Source organism: Saccostrea cucullata, unplaced genomic scaffold (genome assembly GCF_032062105.1).
Source record: "Saccostrea cucullata isolate Sc308-1 unplaced genomic scaffold, CSIRO_AGI_Scuc_v1 ctg476, whole genome shotgun sequence".
NCBI lineage: Eukaryota > Metazoa > Mollusca > Bivalvia > Ostreida > Ostreidae > Saccostrea > Saccostrea cuccullata.
This window is the reverse complement of record NW_026928220.1, coordinates 168194-187844: the sequence shown is the minus strand read 5'-3', so window position 1 is coordinate 187844 and position 19651 is coordinate 168194. Positions and strand designations below refer to the sequence as shown.

The following is a 19651-nucleotide window of genomic DNA, read 5'->3' as shown; positions in this document are numbered from 1 at the left end:
TTAATATATTTAAATAAATTCTTCTTTTTAAAAGGATTGAAAGTAAATAATTCAACATGAAAGATTCTTGAAATATCCATTTCTACAATTTTCAATTTTACAATAGTTTAAATGATATCTCTCAACCACTCAACTGTGATGTCACAGTCAACCATACTGCCATATGTTAAGACAAAGGAAAAGGAATCTCAAAGATATTAAAACAAAAAAAAAATAAATTTTCTTTAGGTCGTTATTGATTTTCTTTCACTCTTGAGACAAGATCTTTACACTTGTGAAATTGATTAAAAAAAAACATTGAAAATTATTTTCATTATACACTTGTAATACTTAATGTACAGCCGAAAATTTAGGATCTGAAAGTTATTGGAATCAGACAAAACATTTGTACGTTATTGAATTTAGCTGAAATTAATCAGACATTCATATTATTACTGGATATACTAGTTTGTCTGCTGAATTTAATGAATATCGTAATCTTTTTCTGTAATAAGGAGTTAAGAATTTAGTTGATGGTAAAAGGTTAGAGACTCGCAGAGACACTTAACTGATTTGCTTACACTGGTGCCCCCTGATCACAGCTCAGGGTGAAGAGTTTTTGTTCTGAGTCTAAAGATTGAGGTACATTACAGTTACATAAAACAATCTGTCCAGGCAGAGACAATCCCTGGACAGGAAGTATAGACAGACAGACATCAATTTTACAACCAGTCACCAGGTAAGTATAACAAGCTGGGTTGTGCTGAGTCTGTGCATACAACTGGTTTCTGAAACCAGAAATCAGTATAAAATAAATTTCCTTATGAGTCACTTATTACCAAAGAAATATTAAATAAGTAGATAATGAACTGAACTGGTAATTGATTTTTAAAATCCATTGAACATTATAAATTGGAAGCAAAACAAACACGGACCTCTAAAAACATCGGAGTATGAATCCCCTGTCAACCGATCACACCCGCCTTGTGTTCGTTGTAATGATTGGGAAAATTTTCAATCGAACCTTCAAATGTGTATTCTTGTTATTAAGGACGAAACCAAAGTTTCAAAATACATGTAATTACTTTGAGATAGTTCAGATCAACAACAGACATTTTTAGTATGAATCCATTTAAACAAGATGCTTGTTATTTGAATAGTTGAAAATTATTTTTAATTGTATATACTTCATTAGAACTATATCTTCTGTAGCTTTTGGTTTTCTTTGAAATAAAAACATGAATAATCGATTAATTATAAATGATCCTTCATTTTGCATGGGAAAAATCACGGAGAATACTTGTGACGAACTCTCCTGCCTGACACCAAAGCACCTTAAAGTTTACTGGATTATGCCTGCGATGACAGAGACACCTGTGACAGAAAATGGAAAGCAGGTACCGTTAAATACTGTTTGGACTCTCCAGAGGCAACATTTGAAAGTTTTATAAATAAAACTTTGGAGTGACGTTCTTTGGAGAAATTCGAGGGCAGACGTTGGACAAATGAATAATTAGGGTGTTTTCTCTATACGATATAGACAAATGACATCTGTTTATTGAAACAATATCCAGATTATGGTATAAAGGCTGAGAATTTGCAGAAACACATGTACAGTGTATAAAAATATGATTATCGGTGAGTACTACATGTAGTACATACACATTCAATTGTACATTTTTTTTTAATAAAAAACCATTTTTTTTAAATGTGAAAAACAAAAAATGAAGACTTAATGTACATGTATCCCATGTGTTTTTGTATAATTGCCCTTTGCCAAACGTTTTAGTTATTTTATGCTTTCAAAATATCATTTTAATCATTTTTGACAAATTTATGTCTTCAATTATTTTCAATGCAGACATTGCTAAGCAAAGCAATCTATTGCAATACGATTTTAGTCTTTGAGCACTATTTGCCCTTCAGTAAATTGATATTGTATATTTATTCAGAGACGGTCATTCAAAGACAGACACAATAAGTCGTTTACAACTATACGACAGACAGACAGGTAGACTCACAAAAGTAACTCCCATAATGACAAAACATATTGTGAACATGCTTATTTTCACATTAATAATATCTAGTCAGGACTGTGTTATTTGAAAAGTAATATAACCTATACATTTATACATTTATTTAACTATAAATACAATTTATTTTAAAATCACAAGTATATTAATTTCAAATTGTATTTATATACTCACCGTCAATAGAATCGCAACACCCTAATTTTAGGGTGAAAATTATATACAGATTATAACTATGTACTAAAAAAGTTAGGACAACTTTTGCTTTGCCAAATCAGTTATTTAACGGTTGAATGAATTTCTTTCCATTATCGGAAGTTGCCTTTTAGCCCTCTTAACAGAATTCAAAATTTTCCATTTTTAATAAAATTTTAACAATATTTTGGGTTTCCAAGGTTTTGAAACTGTTAGTCATAAGTATTGTACTAAAAGGCCGGGAAAAAAATCCTTCTTTCTTTACCGGATGTGATGCCTATATTTCCTCGAAATGACTGATAGCAAGAAGGGGGGATGTTTTAAGAGTTATATGTTACCTTCTAAAGTTGAATGATAACACTAAAAATGAATATATTTAGGTAAAAAGTAAATTTACAAATATTAATGCTCCATTTAAACATGAAATGTTATTTTTAGACCTTAGAAAGAAACAAATACCCGTGAGAATCTTAAAACATCCCCCCTTCCGACCATTTAATGAAAACGTACTAGTCCGCCATATACAACAAATGCAGCCCGATTTCTACCATGCATTAAGTTTATTAATGTCTTAATCTGAACGAAATTAATACTCTTGGGCATTTTTAAATACATGTTTTTCAGATATTGCGGTCGAATTTTCTCTAACCTGGCGTAGTGTACCAACTTTTGGACTTCCGGTCAAGAAACTGCCATTTATGCTATTGAAACACATGAGCCTGATATGTCGTTATATAGCGTACATTTGCATCTGCAGCTCTTTTTTTCCTTTATTTTGAGAATTTCCAGCATTAGCAATGAAAATCAGTCGTTTTGAGAAAATATAGGCATCACATCCGGTAAAGAAAGAAGGATTTTTTTCCCGGCCTTTCAGAACAATACTTATGATTAACAGTTTCAAAACCTTGGAAACCCAAAATATTGTTAAAATTTTATTAAAAATGGAAAATTTTGAATTCTGTTAAGAGGGCTAAAAAGCAACTTCCGGTAATGGAAAGAAATTCATTCAACCGTTAAATAACTGATTTGGCAACGTAGAAAATATCCTAACTTTTTGGTACATAGTTATAACCTGTATATAATTTTCATCCTAAAATTAGGGTGTTGCTTTTCTATTGACGGTGAGTATAATTTCATTATATGCATAGGTAATAATTTATGTATTCACCAATCAGTTAATCGAAGAGATAAAATGTCTTTTTTTTAAATTTCTAATGTATATATATACCCAGGTATATTAGATTGAATAATTACACCTGTCTTAAGGATAAACAACACAAACAAACTTTTTTCAGAAATCAGCAATATTTCTCATAGATTTATGTTTAAATTGATAATCAGAATAATGTTTACCAGGTATATTGGGAAAATTTTATATGACTTTGTCATAAGATCAAAAATTTGTGCAAAATTTTGTATAGAATTATATAGAAAGCGAAACAAAGTGCCATATCTTAGCACCAAAGAAAACCTACGATTTCTTTATAATTTAGGGATTTATTATTTATGTCATTTCAAATCAAAATCAGTCAAAAAATAGATATCAATCCATGCATCCATTTTTTGTTTGTGTTAATTACCCTTAAGACGGCATGACATTCATGTCCGTCTGTCTTTTGGCATTTTTGTGTCCAGCTTATTACTTAAATTCTACGAGGTCTAGAATGTATAATTCAGATTTGTTAATTTTGGTAGAGGGTTTGTCACACATTATAACAGGTTGCTGTGACCTCTTATTTAGATTTTACAGCCGAATGTCTCAAAATCCTGTCCCACTGTTAACATTGTACTGAAAGGTCACCGTGACCTTTAGTTAAGGTGAAATTAAAAAAATATGTTTCTAACTTCATGAAAAGTATACCAATAGACAGACAAAATAACTTAGCACTAACAGGGCACACTGCGGGTATGACCGGTTGGCAGGGGATGCTTACTCTTCCATGGCATCTGATCCCACATCTGATGCTAAAGAGGTCCGTGTTTTGCGCTGCTCCTGAATTGTATTGTTTAATGGACTTTTGAACTCAAATACTGTTCGATCTCTCTCTGTATATTTTCATACAGCAATACATAAGATTAGAATTGCGTTTGTGTCAATAACAAGACAAATGGCTTAAATTATCGAGCAATTGTGCTTTAATCCACGTCCTCACCGTGACGATGCATTTTATTATAATAGTTTAAGGATGGATGATCTTAATGGGACTTTCTAATAGGAGATATATATAGACAGACATCGTGAATCTTAGAATAGAAAAAAATGATTGATTTATTGTTTGCAATTTCAGTCCTCTGCAAGATTTTTCACTGAATCCAAGTCTCGTGCGGAAGATACGTAACTTTCAGTTCAAAATATACTTGCCAAATGAACGTTGCTACTTATTTATATTCAATTATTTTATTAATGACCGGTGTCTGTGAGTTAATTGGGATTTGTTCACCTTAATAATTTGGGAAAAGGGGTAAATTTTCAATTGGTACAGGTTTGATGCAAGAGTTATTAAGCCCTGAATGATTTATTGTTTGCAAATTGCAGACCTTCGCAAAATATTTCCATTTCTAATTTTTTTCTCTATAATAACCCTTTGAAAGTAAGCGGAGTTGATTTCCTGATAATTCTGCCGGAATGTAAATTAGGCAGGTCGATAGGTCAGCAGCTAAGGAAGCCTAATACGCATTCAAATCTCGTGCGCATCTGTCTCTGTGTCTGATGCTAAGGAGGCCAAATATGCACGTAAATCTCGTGCGGCTACCTTTGTGTTTGACGTCAATGTGCGAGGACTATTGAAATTGGCATGGAAGTCCTCGTGTAATTTAAATCGATTAGTCTACATTCTTAATGTCTAAGTCTACAATTTTAGCAAAACGGGCTTCGCCCGTTATGCAAATTATCCCATGTTTCCCACTATTGTTGATGCCCTGGCATACTCTCAAAACTAGACAGTGATTCCTTAAAACATTTCCTTAATTAATATAAGGCTAAATACAAATAAAGACTTTTCTTCAGCACTCAGAACAATGGATCAATGTTTGCGTTAGTGTCATCTGGAGCATGTGCAACTTTCACTTCAAAGTGTACGCAATTGGCAAAAGAATAACTATCACTCATTTTTAGCTCACCTGAGCTGATAGCGTCCGTCTGTCCGTCCGTCAGTAAACTTTTCATACATCTTCTCAAGAGCCACTGGACCAATTTTAACTTAACTGAATACAAAGCATTCTTGGGTTAAATGGAGTTAACATTGTAAAAATGAAGGGCCGAGTGCCCTTACAAGGGGAGATAATCAAGAAAAAACAAAAGGTCATTAAAAAAATCCTTCTCAAAAACCTTTGAGACAGGAAAGCTGAAACTTAATGTGGAGGCATCCTGGGGTAATGCAGATTTTCAATTGTTAAAATCATGATCCCCGGGGAAAGGGCGGGGCCAAAATAGGGAATCCAATTTTGACATTGCAATATATAGGAAAAATCTTTACAAATCTAAAGAACCACTGGGCCAGAAAAGCTGAAACTTAAGTGAAAACTTTCTGTAGATTCTAAATTGTTAAAATCACGATCCCCGGGGTACGTAGGGCGGGGCCACAATAGGGAATCCAAGTTTTACATAGAAATATATAGGAAAAATTTTAAAAATCTTCTTCTCAATAAACACTGTCCCAGAAAGGCTGAAACTTATCTGGGGTAGTGTACGTAGACTCTACGTACGTAGAATCATTAAAATCATGATTCCCGGGGGTATGGCGGGTCACAATAAGGAATCCAAATTTTACATTGAAACATATAGAAAAAATCTTTTCAAATCTTCTTCTCAAGAACCACCGGGCCAGAAAAGCTGAAACTTATTTGGAAACTTTCTGGGGTAGTGTATATTCTAAATTGTTAAAATCATGTTCAACGGGTATAGGGCGGACCACAATAGGGAATCCACGTACAATATACATGAAAATATGTAGGAAAAACTTTCTTCTGAAAACCACTGACTAGAAAGGCTGAAACGTACCAGGTACCAGGTATATATAAGTATCCTGGAATAGTGCAGATTCTAAATTGTTAAAATCATGACTTGCGAGGGTAGAGCGGGACCACAACAGGGAATACAATTTTACATTGAAACATTTAAGAAAAATCAATAAAGGAATCAAGCCAAGGGGCCATGATTTGTAAAAACACTTTGCACTACTTGCATGAGGATGCTTTCTTATTTAAACCAATCAGAACTTTGCAGTTCCTGAGATGATTTACCTGTACTTTACATGTAAAACCTTACTGTTGCCAAACCGTTTACCTTCAGGGGGTACAAACTGATTAAACTAGAATTTTCATTATGGGTGTAAACTTTCACATCCGTTTCATTTTTATGGCCTAATAGTCTTTAGAAGACTTTTAATTGATACCACTTAATTTTCCAATAGTAAAATTGTCCCTCCTTAAAAGAACGTAAGTTGTAGTGCTTCATTTAAACAAACTTAATAAATTTTCCTATTTAATGAATTTTCATTTATGGTAAGTATGCTTTAAATTCACCATTTCCCTCTGACCATTTCCTTCTAGATCTGCATGGAAAAGAAACTTCACATTATAAATTTACTCATACTTGAAATTGTATCATTTTTCTCCTGTATGAATTTTAAGGGCGGATTCCGCCTGGAATTTGGGTGGAATTGAGCAGGAATTGGCAAATTCCGGGCGTACTTGAGGCGGAGATGGAATTTTCGAAAAGTTACGCCTCAGTAGAAGAGACGTCTTACAGGCGGCATTTCTAATTTCCGGGCGTCTATTGTCAAGTTCAGATTTTCCGGGCGTAAAATGCAGGAAAATAGAAACAAAAATTACGCCTGGAACTTTCAGGAGAAGTAAAAGCCTCTGATTAGTCAATTCAATTATCAATTAAGGGTCATTTCAGATAGAAGGTTAAGTTTGAATTGGATCATGCAGGAGGGAGTTTAGTGTGAGTGAAACAGGAAATGCATATATCTTAATGTTAAGGCTTTTACACTTCTTGTGGATGACACAGTATCTGCTGGTAGGTGTGATAATTAATATCTGGTACCTATTGGAGTAAATTTGATTATGATAATGTACATGATATTGAGTTATAACTTGTTGACCCTAAAAATTACTTAAGATATTGAAGTTTCCTTGCACACATTCTGAGAAATAACAGTATGATACAGGCTGCAGTGAGTCTCGAACTGTAAACTACTGACAGAGTAAATGAAGAACTGTATTGGGTAACTAAAATGTTTCAGTATGATTAGTGAAGTGATAAAATAAACCCGTATTGTAAAAAGTTTGTTTAATTCTAAATACACACTCAATCATGGTGGTGTTTTAGTGTCCCTTACACAAAATTTATAAGTTATATATCTATACATGTATTATGTTAATGACCTGTCATTATGTTTTCTTACAGTTCAAAAAGCTAAATCTTTAGCTTTGACATTGTAAATCATAATCTAAATGTTTTTCTTTGTTAACATGGTAAATACATAGGTTTTTAGGTCACACAGTATTATATAATAATAAGGACATTCCAGGCATAATTCTATTCCAGGCGTAATTTTTTTCCGGGCGTAGCTCATTTGCATTTTTCGCCTCAAATTCCTGCCACTTTCCTCTTGGTTTCCGCTTGAGTTACGCCCGGAACTTGTGTATCACCATATATGTAGAGAGACAAACTGACGCCCGGAATTCCTTCTCCAAGTACGCCTCAATTCCCCCTATATTCCGAGTGGAACATTTCGTGCAGACAGTCTTTCACTTCAATGCACCAGTAGACACTTGTACGTTTACAAAGCATTTCGCATCTAGCTGTCTTTTGATAAAATTTAAAGTCCAGCTTTACAATCCGAGTAGTTATCTAACGTACATGCACACACCAGTACACACAAAACTAGATCATTACCAAGTTAGCTTCACCCAACAAACATGGCTGGAAATAACTTGGAAGAATATCCACTGGGCTCTCCTCTAGTACACATTAAAATGTGTGAATTCCATGAGTTACCTATTGATATTATATGTGAAGACTGTGATGAATTCATTTGTACCACGTGTGCTAAAACAGATCATAGAGATCATGATTGGAAAACTTTACCCACGGCAGCCACCGAAAGGAGGAGGGGGTTGCAGGAATTTCTGAAGAAGATCAGGGAAGGGGATTTGCCTGGAATAAATGAAAAGATAGAGAATATTCCAAAACAGATCACAGAAAATAAACGACTATGTGACTCTGAGATTAAAGAGTTACAGAATCATTTAAATCAAATAATGGCCAGGCTGACAGAAATCATACAACGTAATGAAAAAACATTGGAAGAAAATTTGGTAAAAAGGAATGATCAATTGAATCTTGTGAAATCTGAATTAGAAAAGAAGAAGAGAGGAATTGTTGGCACACTGGAATTCATGGAGGAGAACAACAGCACAATGTCAGATTACAGCTTGATTGACAACCACAGAGAACTGAAGAAAATGCTGTCTGAATTGGAGGCTCATGCGACAAACTGTGACCATTCAGTTAGGTTCATTAAAGGGAAAATTGATGATGAATTACTTGAGTCTTTGGTTGGAAAAATTTTAAATTTAGATATTAGTACGGATCAAATAAACTCATTTCAATATGGAGATAAAGCTATATATGCTTTGGAGGCAATTAGTGAAGACCAATGTTACATAAATGAATTAAATTCAAAATATATACAAAAAGTCAATAAGCAAGGCAAAAAATTGCATAGATTTAGTGTTGACCCTAATGACATGTGTGTGACTGGTAGTGGTGATGTTTATTTTTCTGACGGTAGAAACAAATCCATCAGTTGTCTGTCACCATCAGGATCTGTCTCTACAATCATCAGTACAGATCCACTGGTACCAGGAGGAATCTGTCAGTCAGTGGACGGTGGATTACTGGTCACCTTGAGAGATGAGGAATCAGATTTTTACAAATTAAAGTCGCAAAGCAGACGTCTTGTGAGACACATCACAATGACAGGCGATGTCATCCATAAGTATGAGTACCAGGAGGACGGTCAGACCAGATTGTTTATACGGCCAACCAGAGTCACACAGAATAGTAACAGTGATATATGTGTTGTAAACAATACAAGTCCCACTACAGGTGAACTAGTGATAATGTCTCCCTCTGGTCGTATGAAGTCTGTCTACCGTGGACAGAACCTGACTGATGACTTTAGACCACGTGATGTAAAGTGTGACTCCCTCTGTAACATCCTTGTTACTGACCTTTTGAACAAACAGATCCATCTCCTAAGTCTTGACGGGGAGTTCTTGAAGTTCTTACTGACAGAGAGTGAAGTGAACAATCCAGTCAGATTATCCCTATACAAGTCTACATTGTGGGTTGGATACCATGATGGACTTGTCAAAGTGTTTCAATACAAATTATGAAATGAATAATACATGTACATATTATTAAGGAATTCATTCTATACATGAATTTATTAAAATTTACAATGTTAAATACATGAATTATTTCAGGAAACATTGTCTAGTTCGTATAGTATGTCAGGGCATCAACGATGGTGAGAAACGTGGGATAAGCATATGGGATTTGCATAGATTATCCCACGCTTCCCACTATCGATAATGTCTATGGCATACTATACTAACTACACAGCCATTCCTTATATTTCCAAAATACTTTTACTGACGTTAACAACCAACAGATTCATCTGCTAAGACCTGACGGGGAGTTCATAAAGTTATTTCTTATAGACAATCAAGTGACAATCCATTCTCACTGTCCCTATACAATTTTTTTTACTGTGGATAGGATACTGGGAAGGAGTTGTTAAAGTGTTTCAGTACAAATTGTAAAACGAAATATACATGAATTATTCTGGAATTCATTCATATGGATGGGTTGCATGGAAGTACATATATATTATGAGGTTTGTTCGAAAATTTCGTGAACTTCCGCCGTCTTTTTTATTTGACGTCATATTTTAACAATAAATCCAAATTATTTGAATTAATTTCTTTTTTTTTTAAATATCACGATTTATTCAAATTTTAAAAAAGCAAAAATTGGATCGCGGAGCATGACATTGTCAAAATTTCGTAAGTTACAAACAATACACTAAATAATGGCCTTAATAATGTATGTAGCTATATTGCTTGTAAAATGGAGAAAAACGAAAAACAACCTAGAAATTCAAATTAAGAAGTATTATATCGGTTCGTTGTCCAGGTTATGGCTTATTTTTTTGCTTTGTTGAAAAGAAATCAACTTGAAAAGATAGGTAGTCCTCACAGAAAACGATATAAACAATTTATGATGTTTTAGAACGTCACGGAGCAGCAGATAATGATGCAATTTTGTATTTTACTCAGGAAAAATCCTGAATGAAATAAAAAATGTTGGAGGAATAAAAAAAAAATATGTCACAAGCGAGTTCTGCATGTATGTACAAAATAGTACAGGCAGTATCTGAGTGACAGACTCTGTATCGGATGAAGATAATCTGTGAAGAAACGGTTACTGTAAAAATTTAAACAGAAACTTTCTGAAAGTTGAAAAAAGGAAAGACATAGGCGCATCAGAGTTGCTTATTCTATGAAAGCAGAATTGTTATAACAGAAATGAAATCTTTCACAAAGGAAATCATACAACGAGAGCAATTCTTAAAAAATTAAATGGCAAGTATTAGAAAAAGGATTTAATGAGTGGGCATTGGATTATACTGTGTGAAATGTATAGAGATTAAGGAATTCATGACGCTATGTTTTGACGTTACATTGTCGTTAAGTGTGCTCCGCGGGTACAAAACATGTTGATTTTAAATGAAGTAAATTGATAGATGCTAAATCGAATGGAATGAAACTTCACATATCAACAAAACAAAAATTTTAACATTTTACATTGTGCTTATATTGAATTTCTTGAAAGTAATATAGCGAAGATCAACATTGTCCACAAACTTTTCGAACAACCCTCGTATATATGTTTATATACATTGTATATACTGATTGAATTCATTTGTATGAAATTACAAGATTAATCTTCATCAAGAAATATCAAACTTTACTTAGATATATCTGTACATGTATAAGGAGTAATTCTCATATTTTGTCTCCAAAGTTAAACTTATTAAATTTAAACCACATCTATGTACTTACTAACTGTTTTAGCATAATAAAAATAGGTGCCTCCACTTTCCAATATATGCTCTTGCTTATAATTGAGTCAACTGCAAAAACACAGAAGGCTTCTGAAAAATCAGCAATAAATTTAAACAAGAGGCCAACGGGCCTTATAGGTCACCTGAGTATCATGTAACAACTTTCCAACAATTGAATTGGTTCGTGTTTTAAATCAAAGGTCACGAAATTCAAAATTTTGAAAGAGGCACTATTGTTTATCATAACTATACACATAGCTTGCTTACTTTGGTTACTTAATACCCAAAGGTAGATCAAAGTAACAAAGAGAAAATGCATTTCCGCTTTATAACCAGTTGTGCACCCCATCCCACAGGAACCACTGACCCTGGGGGCACATATTTCAAAATTCTGGAAATTTTATCATAAATTTTATTTCATCATAAATGGTTGATTAATACCAAAAAGCAGATTTTAAAGCTTCCATTTATTTTCAGACTATGTAACCCCCATCCCACCCCAAGTACCCTGGCCCCGGGGGCCCTGAAATTAACAATATCGGAAAAGGCGCCTTTCATCATCATTAATATGTACTTAGAACATTGGCATGACACCCAGGAGCAAAGGAAAAGGTTTTCGAAGAATTCATGCATTTTCAATAATCATTATAGCTCCGCCCTAACACTAAAATCCCAGACCCTGGGGCCCTAAAATTCACAAATCTGGAAGAGGCATCCTTCCTCATCATAATTATGTACACATTGCATTGGTTTAATACTCAGGAGCAGAGGAGAATATTTTTAAAGAATTAATGTATTTTCACTTTATAGCCCCATCCTAACACCAGAACCCGTGACCCTGAACGTGTGCGGCCATAAAAATCACAACTTTGGAAGAGGCCCTCTTATTCAACATAACTATGAACTTGTTTAGTTTATTTAATACCCAGGAGCACAGAAGATTTTTAAAGAATGTATTTTCACTATATTATCAATACAGCCTGCCCTAAACCCAAAACCCCCTACCCAGGGGCCATGAAATTCATCTTTTTGGAAGAGACATTCTTGCTCATCATAACTATCCACATGGTTATAATTTGTTCAATACCCAGGAGCAGAGAAGAAAATTTTCAAAGCATCTATGCATTTTTACTATATAATTCTAAATAGAACCCCACCCTAACACCAGAACCCATGACCCTGAAGCCATGAAATTCACAATATTGGAAGAGGCAATCTTATTCAACATTACTATGTATTTGGTTTGTTTATCAAAATACCCAGGAGCTAAGAAGATTTTCAAAGAAATAATGCATTTTCACTATATAATTTATATAGCCCTGCCCTAGCACCTAAGAACCACTGACCCTGGGGCCATGAAATTCACAATTTTGGAAGAGGCACTCTTGGTCATCATAACTATGTACTTATTTAGTTTATTTAATGTCCAGGAGCAGAGAAGAAGATTTTCAAAGAAATAATGCATTTTCACTATATAACCTATTTAGCCCCGCCCTAGCACTCGAACCCCTGACCCTGGGGCCATGAATTTCACAATTTTGGTAGAGGACTCAATGCTAATTACAATCATGCCAACAGTTTGACTGCTTGATGTCCAGGAGTAAAGAAGATTTTTAAAGATTGCATTAATTTAAGTGGCTTTGACAAATCCCTCAGGCCCCAGGGGGGCAAGGAAAATGAAATTCAAAATTTTCGTTCAACTTCACCAATAGATGCTTTATGCCAAATTTGGTTGAAATTGGTTGAGTGGTTGCAGAGAAGAAGCTGAAAATGGTCAAATAATACGCACGACAACAGACAAAAACAGATAGCAATAGGTGACCTAAGTTTACTTAGGTGACCTAAAAATCAAGTTATTCTGCGGGATTATATATTCAGCTATTTTATTTTCGATTTAAGGGAAGGTCACTCTGATTAAAAATACCATGGAGAACACTAGAAACAACAGAATAAGGGAAATCTAGTTTAAAATACTTTAATGTATTTAATATCATTCATAGAAATAACAATAAATAAATGCCATAATCTGAGGACTCGATAGTAAAGCCCTGCTATAACAAAGTCTGTCTTTGATAATTTTTACAACAGGTGCCCTTGAAATTAATGAGTAAGGTTGTACAGCTAAATGCCATCAGAGGTGGGAAAATAAATGTTGTGAATAGATAGTTCATGAGAAATGCTGCTGAAAAAAACAGTCCTTGAATGGCAGATGTGCTTCAATGTATGTCGTTAATATCATTTAGTACGTATATAAATGGAAGACATTTATCAGTTTTGCTAACACATAATGATTGACTTTGGGTTGCATTACCAATGTAATAAAAAATTACAGTCAACAAAAATATGTTTGAAAAAGTATAAAAATATAAATTATACTTAATAGATACATGTATATTGCAAACTTACATGTATACTTTTAAAAATACACTATATGAAAAGGTGTCCTAAACACTGCATGTGATCTTTCTCAAAGTATATGAGATGGATCTCTAATGTATTTAGGACTGCACTGTGCAAAGCACTGAAGAAAAAGTTCTAATGAGAAGTGAGAAATCATTGCTCAATTGTGCAGACATGAATTGCTTCTAGATGAATTGGTTGAATATTGCATAGAAACTGTCACAACCTTCTGGCAGTGGTTAGCTTGACACTGAAAAGACACACATAAATTCATTAAAAAATGACCAGGGCTCCCACTACTATTTTTATGCAGCCATCAGTAAGGAATGTAGGTTATAGTCACCTAGGAGTTGTCAGTTAAAGTGTGAGGAATCTCTTCTATAAAAAAACCAGGCACCAGTCCTCGACGTCCATTGATCTAAATACAAAGTAGAAATAATACAAATACTGCTTGACAGGCTTGGTTGAAATACAAGAGGCCCATGGGCCTTATAGGTCACCTGAGCATTATGCAACAACTTTCTAGTGATTTGATTTGATTCATGTTTTAATCCGGATGCTATGGCATTCACAATTTTGAAAGAAGCACCATTGATCATCATAACAATACACTTAGCAGTTGCTTAGTTTGTTTACTTAATACACATAGGCAGGGTAGGGGAACAAAAAATGCAATTCAAGTAATCAGTTGTAATATTCAGCATGATAAGTAATGCCCCAATCACACATGAACCCTTAGGCCTAGATCCACACATTGCACAATTTTTGAAAAGGCACCCTTGCTTTTAAAAAATATTTGATTAATACCAAGGAGCAGATTTCAAACAATTCATCCAGTTTCAGAATACAAGTACTGCCCCCCCCCTCTCCTTTATGGTACCCCTGACCCTGGGGCCTTGAAATTCACAATTCTGGAAGATTAGGACCCTTGCTCATCATAACTACATAGGTAGTTCATCTGCTTAATACCAAAGAGCAGAGAAGAAAACTTTCAAAGATTTAATGTATTTTCACTATATAATCAGTAGAGCCCCGCCCTATCACTAGAACCCCTGACACTAGGGTCATAAAATTCAAAATTTTGGAAGAGGTATTCTTGCTCATCATAACTATGTAATTAGTTTATTTCATTCCTAGGAGCAGAAAAGAATTTTTTTCAAAGAATTCATGTATTTTCACTATATAATCTATAGAGCCCCCCTCCCTTACACCAGAGCCCCTGACCCTGGGGCCATAAAATTCACACTTTTGGTAGAGGCACTCTTGCTCATCATAACTATGCACTTAGTAAGTTTATTTGATACCCAGGAGCAGAGAAGAAGATTTTCAAAGAATTCATGTAATTTCACTATATAATCTATAGAGCCCAACCCTAACACCAGAACCCCTGACCCAGGGGCCATAAAATTCACAATTTTGGTAGAGGCACTCTTGCTCATCATAACTATGCACTTAGTAAGTTTATTTGATACCCAGGAGCAGAGAAAAAGATTTTCAAAGAATTCATGTAATTTCACTATATAATCTATAGAGCCCAACCCTAACACCAGAACCCCTGACCCTGGGGCCATAAAATTCACAATTTTGGTAGAGGCACTCTTGCTCATCATAACTATGCACTTAGTAAGTTTATTTAATACCCAGGAGCAGAGAAGAAGATTTTCAAAGAATTCATGTAATTTCACTATACAATCTATAGAGCCCCCCTCCCTTACACCAGAGCCCCTGACACTGGGACCAAAAAATTCACAATTTTGGTAGAGGCACTCTTGCTCATCATAACTATGCACTTAGTTAGTTTATTTAATACCCAGGAGCAGAGAAGAAGATTTTCAAAGAATTCATGTAATTTCACTATATAACCTATAGAGCCCCCCCCCCCCCCTTACACCAGAACCCCTGACCCTGGGGCCATAAAATTCACAATTTTGGTAGAGGCACTCTTGCTCATCATAACTATGCACTTAGAAAGTTTATTTAATACTCAGGAGCAGAGAAGAAGATTTTCAAAGAATTCATGTAATTTCACTATACAATCTATAGAGCCCCCCTCCCTTACACCAGAGCCCCTGACACTGGGACCAAAAAATTCACAATTTTGGTAGAGGCACTCTTGCTCATCATAACTATGCACTTAGAAAGTTTATTTAATACTCAGGAGCAGAGAAGAAGATTTTCAAAGAATTCATGTAATTTCACTATTATAATCTATAGAGCCCCACCCTAACACCAGAACCCCTAACCCTGGGACTATAAAATTCACAATTTTGGAAGAGGCACTCTTGCTCATCATAACTACGTACTTAGTAGGTTTATTTAATATCCAGAAGCAGAGAAGAAGATTTTCAAAGAAATAATGCATTTTCACTATATACTTATTTAGCCCCGCCCTAGCACTAGAACCCATGACCCCGGGGCCATGAATTTCACAATTTTGGTAGAGAACTCAATGCTGATTACAATCATGCAAACACTTTGACTGCTTGATGTCCAGGAGTAAAGAAGAAGATTTTTAAAGATTGCACTATTTTTAGTGTTTTTTGCCCCACCCCCCAGGCCCCAGGGGGGCAGGGATCATGAAATTCACAATTTTTGTTCCCCTTTACCCATAGATGCTATATGCCAAATTTGGTTGAAATTGGTTCAGTGGTTTCAGAGAAGAAGCTGAAAATGTTCAAATGTTAACGCACGACACACAACGAACGACGACGGACGAAAAGTGATAGCAATAGGTCACCTGAGTTTACTCAGGTGACCTAATAAATGCAAATAAATAAAATTTATCAAATTCAATATTTTTCCAAGAACCACATTAGAATACAAAAAAGAAAAATCTTCCATACATCTAATTTTAACTCAATATAAAGTGAAGCTTCATTGAACAATTCATATTATATGCACCAAATATTTCAGAAATCTGGATATACCCAGATAAACGAGGCTTGATTGTGCAGTGCCTCTTTTCTTTCAGTGTATTAAGTCACATTATTCTGTTATTGCACCATTATTTTTAAGTCAAGACAATCTTATAAAATCATGTAAATGAAATATATAATTAAAATTTCATGGGCAAGATTTCCAACACTGAGAATTTTTCTACTATTTACAAGTCTTAAAATGCAACTGATCTGTAATAGTACGGAAAACTTACCTCTCCATAATAAAATCCATCTACTCTTTCCTCCCCATAGACAAGGATTCTCTCCCCTGCCTGAAACGGAAGTTCTAGTCGCCCATGTTTACCCGGAGATGGTACAAAGTCATACACACCCACAAACTGTCAAAAACAATTTTTTTCAATTAGAATGATCATAAAACTGCCTATCAGTGTGTAGATCACTTGAGGGACAAGCTTCATGATTTTGTTGGTCACCCATACCCATGAATTTACCTCCCAATGAACAATTATTTTGTAAATCATATTTATTCATTGAAACTTCTGTATGTAACAGCTACCCATGAAATTAAGTTCCCCAGAATCAATTAAAATTTTGCTTGCCCATGAACATTGACCCACATAAATTAATTACGGCAAGTAAATTTTGACAATGCACTTGCCAATGAATGAAAATGATTCTACAGTAAGTAAACTGAGTTTCATTGCACACAATAGCCTTACCATACGTTTGTGTGAGGAGGAGTACACTTCGTGACTCCTGACAGCTGATGGGTTTTCTTCTGGTCCCTCAAGGTCACCTGTTACAGGGGCGTTATGGACGGTTTCCACGACGTCAGAACACTGTCCCCCCGATCCGAGGGTCTGTATACTAAATGCCTGACGCTGGCGGGTGTCCACGTTCTTGACGATGGTTTTGGCAATGTGAGGACTGCTGGCTTGTTGATGAAGCTGACCATTTAAGTAGATCTAAAACAAAGATGATCATTACTGAAAATCTTCATATTGGAGGTTATGCATTGATTTACAAAGCAGAAAAGATTATTATTGAACATTTTGATCTTTAACGTTATGTGTTGATTAAATGAGACGGGCAGATTTACATGCAGCCTTTGTACTTTATACATGTACGTTCAGATTTTGTATGTTTGATACTCCATTCTCTTCAATGTTGTGTCCAGATCAACATGCTTATATCTGTTATTGATACTCAGTGCTACATTTTTGTACACAGTAGGTGTCTATTCACTTTGTACTTCATACATCTGACCCCCATATCGTAATTGTTGTGTGTGACTACTTACTTTATACCCAGTACATTTGACCCCTCTATTTAGATTGTTCTCGGTGAATTTTGGAGGTGTCCAAGCCAACATCAGAGTGTTCCGGTTTATGACCTTCTCAACTCGGAAATCTTTAGGTGGATCTGGATACTCTATAATCAAAAAAAAAATTCTTAAACACAACATTCTGAATGCATAGTAGTCCTTCATCACATAGTTATAGACAGACAACATTACTTATCCTCTTCTCTTTGAAACAGCTGTCATACATTACATATTTATAGACTGACAGACAATACTGCATGCCATCTTCTCTTAGAAACACATTCACCAACCTTGAGAACTTACCAGATGTCCTTGCTGATGTGGTAGAGTTTCTGCTAAATAAGGGGGATAACTCAGGGACATGGCCATTTATCCTTGGAAACAAAGGGGCACCTGCAACATTGATTATATATCAAATATAACTTCATTATTTCAAACTTAAAGAAATTAAGGGGAAAAATGAGATATCAAAGGGTCCCAGACATTGACATAAAAATACACATACATAAGGAAAAGGTGGTAGTGACTTCAACATATCTATAGTATTTCAGATACCAAAGTTAAACTGTATTAGTTCTTACAGAAAATTATTCAAATTGTAAATACATGTATACTGATTCCCCAATTCTAAGATAAGGATGTCCTTACCACTCCTATTTTGTGCCTGTTGGAGTTGATAATGTGTCTCCACGATTCTCTCAGGACTCGCGTCAAGATAAGCCGGAGGTTTCTGTCCCATAATTCCCTTCCAGCGTCCGTTTTTTTGGTCGGCAAGGCTGGCGGGACGTAGATAAGCTGCTGGGACAAGTCCTGTTCTACCATTCACCTCGGCCAAGTAATAACCTGTGTCATCAAGTGGTCCTACAGAAAATGTCAATTTTGTCAATGATCAATGATCATGTCAATGATCCATTAAATAATCTATGGCTTTATTAGAACGGATGATTTCAAAAATTCCTTAGCACTTGGTAAAGATGGATAAAATGACAACGAAATTAGGGTAAAACATTTTCAAGGGAAAGTTTATAGTGAGTGATTATGAAATTCTAGATACATGCATTATCTAAATCATATGACAGTAAGTTACCTTTCACAGTGACTTTGTCCCATTCCTGCAGCCTGAGTTCCTCTGATGGATGATGACTTCTGGAGAAGGTCAGAGGATCATAATTGGCTACAGCTATAAATAGCGGGTCAGGTGGCATGTGACCTACAGGAAGTGGCTCGTTAGGTGAACCGTAACTAGGCGACATTTGACCTCCCTGAATGTGTGGCAGTCGTGATGTGTGTGTGGATGGTGGTAGCAGTCTCAGTCGCCTCTCAGTGTGGTGGTTTGATCGGCGGATGATAGGGGTCACCATTTCTGTGTCGCTATGGGCAACATGGTCCTGGCTGTCACTGACAGAGGAATTTGACCTTGACCTCTGCAGGTCAATCATGGACACAGAATGTCTGCTCAGATGATTTGCTTGCTGTAAACAAGAAGTTAATTTTTCTTTAATTTTAGGGCAATATATGAAAATGCTTCATGAAATCAAAACAAATCTCAAGACTGATCATTCATTCTTCACAAGATTATGTCTTAATTTTGAGGGTTTCTTTTCCCCTAAGAGACTTTCATTACAAACAATTTAGAAAACATGTCTTGTCATATTATTCTTATCTTTTGCATTGAGTTCC

General features: G+C 35.1%; 1 protein-coding gene across 13 annotated transcripts in view; it reads right to left on the bottom strand.

The window, feature by feature from the left end:
- The window catches only part of LOC134276809 (rootletin-like), a 153772-nt gene that overhangs the window by 83127 nt on the left and 50994 nt on the right, over positions 1-19651 (bottom strand). For 8 of the 13 annotated variants that reach the window (XM_062759091.1, XM_062759092.1, XM_062759093.1 and 5 more), the window contains 6 exons: positions 19059-19443; positions 18620-18832; positions 18275-18364; positions 17948-18078; positions 17367-17612; positions 16899-17024 (listed from right to left, as the gene is read on the bottom strand). In XM_062759091.1, the coding sequence (XP_062615075.1) occupies positions 16899-17024; positions 17367-17612; positions 17948-18078; positions 18275-18364; positions 18620-18832; positions 19059-19443 (1191 nt within the window). Of the gene's footprint in view, positions 1-13306; positions 13998-14090; positions 14166-16898; positions 17025-17366; positions 17613-17947; positions 18079-18274; positions 18365-18619; positions 18833-19058; positions 19444-19651 lie in introns of those variants that run through there. The other 5 variants (XM_062759096.1, XM_062759097.1, XM_062759095.1 and 2 more) reach the window with 4 other exon arrangements.